Source organism: Neltuma alba, unplaced genomic scaffold (assembly GCF_004799145.2).
Source record: "Neltuma alba isolate B1F8T4 unplaced genomic scaffold, ASM479914v2 tig00003759_pilon, whole genome shotgun sequence".
In the NCBI taxonomy this organism is placed as follows: Eukaryota; Viridiplantae; Streptophyta; class Magnoliopsida; order Fabales; family Fabaceae; genus Neltuma; species Neltuma alba.
The window spans coordinates 1-9142 of record NW_021633417.1 but is presented as its reverse complement, the minus strand read 5'-3'; the positions used below and the strand labels follow the sequence as shown (position 1 = coordinate 9142).

Below are 9142 nucleotides of genomic sequence, written 5' to 3'. Positions count from 1 at the left end.
ACCCCAAACACATTAAAGGGGAGAAATTCTATTAGCATTGAAATTCTGTTATCTTCCCATTTTTTTTCTGGGTTCGGAACTCTTGACAAATGAAATTAAGGGGGTGTTTGGATACATATTTTTTTCTGCAAATCGAGATAAACTTCTCAATATATTTACCTCGTAGACTGTAAAATCACTTCTGAAATCATAATTTGGTTTCTATTCAAACACCCCATAAATTGTTTTGACTTGTCACCTTGACCCTCATAATTATATGGATGTCTTTGTGGTCAATAAAAAACCAAAACGCTAGAATAAAATAAAGAGATAAAGGGGAAGAAAAAGGAAAGGGGCTAGAGGGTGAGGGATAATTTGAAAGCTTGCTGTTGTAGATGATTATGACATGTAGTGCCTGTAACTTGTGAATGACAGCTCGTACGTTTTTGCAGTCGTCCTTGCTATCAATTTGGGAAGAACAATGAATGGTTAAGCTTTAATATAACCCCTCAATTCGAATATCGAAAATGATATTTGAAACACACACACGTGTATATGTGTGTGAGCGCGCGCAAGGTACTAAATGAAAAAATCTCTTTATTCATTAAATTCCTTATATTCATTAAATTAAGTTGTCTAATAGTTCTGACGAGAATGAGAGATTCTCAGAGCATACGAACCTGTTACATGTGATTAAAAAACCTGAAATAATGAATGTAAAGAATTTTACCCAAGTTTTTCATTTGGTATCTCATGTTTACACGTTTCAAATGTTATTTTTAATATTCGAATTGAGCGGTTCCCAATAAGTCCTCCCAATATTTGGTTTCATAAATATATTTAATCAAGAGATAAAGTGTTTAAATATTGTGAAAGTATTCACAAAAAAGCACCCAACACTTGAAAATTTTTTCTTAGACCCTTGTATGTCCTAAAACTTTATTTTTTAAGCAAAAATACCCTGACCGTTAACAGTCAAATATAATGACTAATAATGATGTAGGACAAAAATGCTATAAAATAAAACTTTTAGAACATTTAAGAACAAAAAATTAAAAAAAAAATTCAGATGCTGAATACTTCTTTATGATACATTTAAAGTACTTTAGCAACCTCATTACGGATTCTAATTCCATCCATTGAATTTTGTCAATGGAGCCTTAGTGAAGGAGAAGGTACAAATTTTTTAAATAAATAAATGTCTTTATTCTAATATCATCATTCATCAAATCACGATTCAAATCTCCAAAATTTAAAATAAATCATAATTGGATCAAATCATAATTTTAAAAGTAATTTTATATTATACAAAATAAACTAAAAATACTTTTTAAAAATAATTTTTGTTTCACCCAAATACCTTCATCGGACCCGAAAAACATCAGTCACGGCAAACAAACGTAAACCCGCCATTCACGTGTGTGTCACGTCATCAAGGGCGCGCTTATATAAGCAGAAGCCAGAGACCGAGGACCCTAAAACCCTAACTCAGTCGTGCTAAAACTCTTGCGCCTTTCGTCTGCCCTGCAGAAACCTCCTGCCACTGAGAAATGGCTATGTACTTCGTGCTTCGCCGCGCATCCTCATCAGTATTGCCACTGGCATTTCGCACCATGGCATCTCCTAGAAACTCCCACTACGCTGCCTCTGCTGTTCGTACGGCTGGAATCAGTCATCGTCTCATTGAAAGGATCCTTCTACCCTCCGTGCGCTTAGCTAATTCCTTCGCTTCAAAGACGAATGCCGATGAAAGTCTTCTTGGAGTCCTTGAAACTGAGATTCAATGCGCCGAAGAGGAGGAACATGAAGTGAGTAACAGTTATTTTTATATAATCATCTTCAAGCCTTTTTTACTCTCAGCTATTTGCAAGTGAATTTATCTTTTGTTTCTGGAATACGTATGCCTGAAATAATCTTTATCGCAAGTTGACAACAGAATGTCTTGACTATATTGATCATTTTGTTGCTATACGACTTTCCTCTGCATTCCTTATCATTTTTAAGCATTCTTCTGCAGTCGTGAGAGTAAATATGTTACAGCCCCAAAAAAACAAAACAGAAAAGTAATTTCATTATTAAATTGGGCAAGTGAGAAAAATTATGTAGAAAGTGAATAAGTGATACGAAAGTCAGTTTAGAAATTTAGTTAAGTATGTTTATTGGTTGTGTAATTACGGTCTTTTCTGATGTATTTGCTGTTTTTGTAGTTCAGATGTGTTGGTCTTTGTTTAGGTTTAATTAAGGTAAGTTTTCATAAAAGTTTAGTGATGCCATTGTTTTCGGTGAAGTACTTTTAGGAGTTGCTGCATATAAACAAACAAACAACAAGCCTTATCCCACTAGGTGGGGTTGGCTACATGAATCACACGACGCTATCGTGCTCTGTCAATCCTTAGATATGTTGTTGATTAGGAGGTCTCGTTCAATGACCTCATTCAGCGTTCTTCTCGGTCTTCCCCTGCCTCTTTATATGGGACTCCATCTTGTTTGATCCACCCTCCTCACCGGGGCCTCCAAAAGCCTTCTCTGCACATGTCCAAACCATCTTAAGCGATTTTCAACCATTTTCTCTTGGACAGGTGCCACACCGACTCTTGTCCTGATCTTTTCATTTCGAATCTTATCTTTTCTTGTATGACCACACATCCATCTCAACATTCTCATTTCTGCTACTCCGACTTTGTGCTCTTGTTTTCCCTTTATTGCCCAACATTCACTACCATACATCATAGCTGGTCTTATAGCAGTCCGATAAAATTTTCCTTTAAGTTTCTCAGGTACCTTCTTATCGCAAATAACTCCGGTAGTTTTCCTCCACTTTAACCAGCCAGCTTGTATTTTATGAGAAATGTCTCCATCAATTTCCCTATCCTCCTGTATAATGGATCCTAGGTATTTAAACTTTGATACTTGAGGAATAATTTGCTCTCCCATCCTCACCTCCAAATCCCTATTTCCTTGCCTCCCTCCAAAATCACAATGTATATATTCTGTTTTGTTTCTGCTCAAACGGAAATCTTTCGACTCCAAAGTCCTTCTCCATAACTCTAAACTAGTGTTAATCTCTTCTTTTGATTCCGCCATAAAAACTATATCATCCGCGAAGAGCATGGACTTAGGGATTCTTTCTTGAACAGGTTTAGTTAGAACATCCAGAACAATGTTGAACAAGTACGGACTCAGAGAGGATCCCTGATATAGGCCAATCTTAATAGGAAAGTCCTTTGTCTCCCCCCCAGGCGTCCTTACACTGGTAGTTACCGCCTCATACATATCTTGTATGACTTTAATATACGCAACCCGTACACCTTTCTTTTTCAAAGCCTTCCACAATACTTCTCTTGGCACACGATCATAAGCCTTTTCCAGGTCAATAAAAACCATATGTAAATCTCTTCTTTTACTTCTATATCTCTCCATTAACCCCCTTAATAAATAGATTGCTTCCGATATGGATCTCCCTGGCATAAATCCAAATTGGTTTTCCGAAATAGAAGTCTCCAACCTCAATCTATATTCCATCACTTTTTCCCACAACTTCATTGTATAATTCATAAGTTTTATCCCCCTGTAGCTTGCACAATTTTGAATGTCTCCTTTATTCTTGTAAATAGGAACTAAAATGCTTTTCCTCCACTCATCCGGCATATTTTTAGAGCGTAGAATTTTATTAAAAAGCTTGGTTAGCCATACCTCCCCCTCATTGCCCAAACATTTCCAAACTTCAATAGGGATACCATCAGGCCCAACGGCTTTTCCATTGTCCATTTTCTTGAGAGCCGCCTTAACCTCTCCGATACGTATCCTGCGGTAAAAAGCCAAATTCCGATCATCTTCGTTAATTAGCAAGTCCTGCAAGTCTTGAGTCGCATAATTGCTTCCCTCATTAAACAACTTGTATTTAGGAGTTGCTGCATATATCTCACCTTTTTTGAGGTGCGGCTTGCAAGGGATATAATGACTCAATTGTCATCAATCTGAGAAATAATGTAATTTTATGAATATTTGAATATATTAGGCAATAGCCGCTTTAATAGCCAACCTCTACTGCTATTATATAACCTACCAGCAAGTTTTAATTATTTTCGATTACCCTAACTCTGCTTTTGTTAAACAAAGAAGAAAAAACTGGGTAATTGTTTCTATATGGAAAGAATACCTGATGCAGCCATTATGAGGATGCTATTTGATTGCTTTTCCATAGAATTTATTTGAATGTGATGTTAGTTATGATGTTAGCTTACCTATTGATTTTGTTGCCTTTTCTTTTGTGCAAATCTTTATTAAGGTGGAGGAAGTGCCAAACGATTTTCCATTTTCAATTGAAGACAATCCTGGTGAGAGAACCATTCTCCTTAAGAGACAATATGAGGATGAAACCATCATAGTGCAAGTTGACATCCCAAATGTAGTGGCGGAGGAAGATGAGGATGAGGGTAATGATGAGGAGGAGAAGCGTGATGAATCTAGCATTCCTTTAGTTGTAAATATTTCCAAACCAAATGGGGTCACTCTGGAGTTTGGTGTGACTGCATTTCCTGATGAGATTTCCATAGAGAGTTTGTCCATAAAACAGTCAGAGGAATCAGAAGACCAGCTTGCATATGAGGGACCTGAGTTCCAGTAAGCACTCCTTTATAGATGACATTATCTAAACCTTTTTTGTAATTTTCCATCTTCCTATTGCTGATGGTCTAATCATACTTTTGTCTACAGTGATCTGGATGAAAATTTGCAAAAGGCGTTCCACAAGTATCTTGAGATACGAGGGATCAAACCCAGCACAACTAACTTTATGCATGAATATATGGTCAACAAGGACAGCAAAGAATACTCCATGTGGCTGAAGAATCTGAAGAAATTTATTGAGACATGATTTAGAATATATGGTCAACCAGGTAGAGTGTCATCCTTCATGGCAGCAGGACAAATTACGGGCTTTCTGCAAGTCCAAGGGTGTACACCTCTCTGTAGGTCCTCTTATTTTGAATTACCCTCAATCAACTGCCTGAAAAGTGGCTGTTATTTATGTTAGATTTTTAAGAGTCGGCAAGTTGGCCTTAAAATCTGGTTTTATTCCTTGAATTGAGTTTCGAAGTGCACATGGCTAGGGATATTCTCCATTAGGTTCTCCCGGGACAACCTGGCTTCAGAGTGATGTTCTGAAGCATCCAACCCTGAACATGCTTGCGGAGAGATTAGGCAAGACTCCTGCACAGATAGCTCTTCGTTGGGGACTGCAAATGGGTCACAGCGTGCTTCCTAAGAGTACAAATGAAGCAAGGATAAAAGAGAACTTTGATGTTTTTGACTGGTCGATACCTGAGGACTTGTTTGCGAAATTTTCTGAGATTACACAGGTTAATTTTTGATGTTTATCTTCACTCTTTTTGCTATTTCAAGACGTGAACTGATAATAAATAATGTGAATGCGATAACAACTATGGTATATAAAGTCGTGATTATCCTGACAATGGATCATATTTTGCAGTCAAGATTAATCAGGGGTACTGCATTTGTCCACGAAACTTATGGAGTTTACAGATCCATTGAGGAATTCTGGGATGGTGAAATTTGAGCATTAGGCTGAATGACCAATTGGACAAGCCGAAGGAATAAGAGTGAAGTGTCTTTTGGCCTTTTGAGTGAGTAGGAGTAGGGGCTCTGGGAAAGTGGAGATTTGTAGACTCTGTTCACTTTCTCAGCAAAACCGGTCCTTAAATACGTTTGATCATTGGCTGCAATTTCTGTTCATGGATTATTGGATGACTAATGTAGTTAATCTTTCAACAACTGCATGATTTATTGAAAGATTACATTGTGACCCCTGACAATGTGTCTGGAGTCTAATGTAAACTGTATGACCCCTGAATAAATATTATATATATAATGAATATATATTATTTAGTTATATAAAACCTAAAATAATCATATTGCAATTATTTAATTGTTAACAAGATAACATATATAGAAGTTGTTAAAACAAGCTGCACCAAGTTTGAGGTCAAGCAATGTTGTCACTTGTTTGTGAATAATTTCTTTTCTGCTTTATTCATTCCTGTATTTGAGTTCAGGAACCCAACGTTAGACCTAGAATGGCTTATCATTGAGACCAAATGTGGCAATAATAATCTGAATTCTTATTTACCCAAAAAAAAAATTGTAACTTCCTATGTAGTTTATAATTCATTAATTATATATATCAATATATTGATACTAACATTGATCCCAAATTTATGATAAAATTTCCCCTAAAGAATGATTATGCACATTAACACATAGAACATGCATACATCGAACTTTGAAGTGGCAAAAAAATTACAAAGTTAAGAAAAATAAAAAGATTGCACACCTTTCACTGACACACCAATTTGTTTTTGCTGGGCTTCCATGATCCTTGCCTTAGAGCTCATTACGGATTCGAATTCCATCCATTGAATTTTGTCGATGGAGCCAAAACCAAGGAGAAGGTACAAATTTTTTAAATAAATAAATGTCTCTATTCCAATATCATCAAATCACAATTCAAATCTCTAAAATTCAAAATGAAATCACAGGTGGACCAAACCATAATTTTAAAAATAATTTTACATTATACAAAATAAATATGTGAAAAAAAAAATTTATTTCAATTAGCATAAAAATATTTTTTTAAAAATGATTTTTGTTTGACCCAAATACCTCCACCGAAGCGGAAAAACATTAATCACGGCAAACAAACATAGACCCGCCATTCACGTGTGCGTCACGTGATCAATGGAGCATATAAGCAGAACCCAGAGACCAAGGGCGCTAAAACCCTAAATCAGTCGTGGTAAAACCCTTGCGCCTTTCTTCTACCCCGCAAAAACCCCCTCCTACTGAGAAATGGCTATGTACTCCATGCTTCGCCGCGCATCCTCATCAGCATTGCCTCTGGCATTTCGCGCCGTGGCATCTCCTAGAAGCTTCCACTATGCTGCCTCTGCTGTTCGTACAGCTGGAATCAGTCATCGTCTCGTTGAAAGGATCCTTCTACCCTCCGTGCGCTTAGCTAATTCCTTCGCTACAAAGACGAGTGCCGATGAAAGTCTTCTTCGAGTCCTTGAAACTGAGATTCAATGCGCCGAGGAGGAGGAACATGAAGTGAGTAACAGATGCATTTCTTATATTTTTATATAATCATCTTCAAGCCTTTTTTACTCTCAGTTATCAATCGGTATACTGATCCACATACTCTACAGCAATCATGCTCATAATTCAACTTCTATTTTCGGAGGAAAATTTTCAGGAAGCTATTTGCAAGTGAATTTTTCTTTTGTTTCTGGAATACGTATGCCTGAAATAATCTTTATCACAAGTTGACAACAGAATGACTTAACTTTATTGATCACTTTGTTGCTATACGACTTTCCTCTGCATTCCTTGTCATTTTTAAGCATTCTTCTGCAGTCGTGAGACTAAATATTTGCAGCCCCAAAAAAAACAGAAGAGAAAAGGAATTCATTATTAAATTGGGCAAGTGAGAAAAGTTATGTAGAAAGTGAATAAGTGATACGGAAGTCGGTTTAGAAATTTAGATAAGTATGTTTATTTGTTGTGTAATTATGGTCTTTTCTGATATATTTGCTGTTTTTGTAGTTCAGATGTGTTGGTCTTTGTTTAGGTTTAATTAAGGTATGTTTTCATAAAAGTTTAGTGATGCCATTGTCTTCAGTGAAGTACTTTTAGGAGTTGCTGATTATATCTCACCTTTTTTGAGATGCGGCTTGCAGGGATATAATGACTCAATTGTCACTATGTTTTGCATTGAAGTATTGGATCAATCTGAGAAATCATGTAATTTTATGAATACTTGAATATATTAGGCAATAGCCGCTTTAATAGCCAGCCTCTAATGCTATTATATAACCTACCAGCAAGTTTTAATTATTTACGATCACACTAACTCTGCTTTTCTTAAACAGAGAAGAAAAAACAGGGTAATTGTTTCTATATGGAAAGAATACCTGATGCAGCCATTATGAGGATGCTATTTGATGGCTTTTCCATAGAATTTATTTGAATGTGATATTAATTATGATGTTAGCCTACCTATTGATTTTGTTGCCTTTTCTTTTGTGCAAATCTTTATTAAGGTGGAGGAAGTGCCAAACGATTTTCCATTTCAATTGAAGACAATCTTGGTGAGAGAACCATTCTCCTTAAGAGACAATATGAGGATGAAACCATCATAGTGCAAGTTGACATCCCAAATGTAGCGGCTGAAGAAGATGAGGATGAGGGTAATGATGAGGAGGAGAAGCGTGATGAATCTAGCATTCCTTTAGTTGTAAATATTTCCAAACCAAATGGGGTCACTCTGGAGTTTGGCGTGAGTGCATTTCCTGATGAGATTTCCATAGAGAGTTTGTCCATAAAACAGTCAGAAGAATCAGAAGACCAGCTTGCATATGAGGGACCTGAGTTCCAGTAAGTACTCCTTTATAGATGACATTGTCTAAACCTTTTTGTAATTTTCCATCTTCCTATTGCTGATGGTTTAATCATACTTTTGTCTACAGTGATTTGATGAAAATTTGCAAAAGGCGTTCCACAAGTATCTTGAGATACGAGGGATCAAACCCAGCACAACTAACTTTATGCATGAATATATGGTCAACAAGGACAGCAAAGAATACTCCATGTGGCTGAAGAATCTGAAGAAATTTATTGAGACATGATTTAGAACTATTTTTTATTACGAGTGGTGAACCCCTCGTCGTGTTCAGGATTCATTCATAACCGTTGTTCTCATGTTATGATAAGTGCTGGAGTAGATTATTGATTTTGATCAACTGTTTAGGGAGACAGTTGCTTTGGATGGTTCAAAGTTATCTTAGCCTCTTGTATGTTTTTGAATTCCTAATTTCCTTCCATAAGATGGTCAGAAGAGTATAGTTTACCATGCCCAAATCTGATAAATAACATTCAGCTGTTTAGGATTTTGAAGACCAAAGTACACGATTGACGATTCAGGTACCCACATGTTCAAATTGTTGCATAACAGGTTTGAATCCATTTGACTCCGGATTCACTAATATTGCATGGGCCGACCAGGTAAATGCGTGGCGGATTCTTTTTAAAGAGAAATATAATCGAATTTATTAAGCGAGCTAGATCGGGTCCCTGAAAAATAATGGGC

General features: G+C 36.5%; 1 protein-coding gene across 2 annotated transcripts; it reads left to right on the top strand.

Moving 5' to 3' along the window:
* The first annotated feature begins 1529 nt into the window (after positions 1–1529).
* Positions 1530–8949, top strand: LOC114742426 (uncharacterized protein At2g39795, mitochondrial-like). Of its 2 annotated transcripts, none has more exons than XM_028930689.1 (4): positions 1530–1787; positions 4268–4602; positions 4696–4851; positions 8678–8949. In XM_028930689.1, the coding sequence occupies exons 1-4, from the start codon at positions 1530–1532 to the stop codon at positions 8679–8681; spliced, it is 753 nt and encodes a 250-aa protein (XP_028786522.1). In that variant the 3' UTR covers positions 8682–8949. The 2 variants fall into 2 exon arrangements, with proteins under 2 accessions (XP_028786522.1, XP_028786521.1); XM_028930688.1 differs by having other exon boundaries at positions 4253–4602.
* The last annotated feature ends 193 nt before the right edge of the window (positions 8950–9142 follow it).

Bases quoted from the DNA above. Each gene is read 5' to 3' on its own strand.
- LOC114742426 (XM_028930688.1), top strand. From the start codon at position 1,530: ATGGCTATGTACTTCGTGCTTCGCCGCGCATCCTCATCAGTATTGCCA. The intron at 1,788-4,252 runs GTGAGTAACAGT...TTTTCTTTTGTG, and splicing joins CCGAAGAGGAGGAACATGAA to CAAATCTTTATTAAGGTGGA. The intron at 4,603-4,695 runs GTAAGCACTCCT...TTTTGTCTACAG, and splicing joins TATGAGGGACCTGAGTTCCA to TGATCTGGATGAAAATTTGC.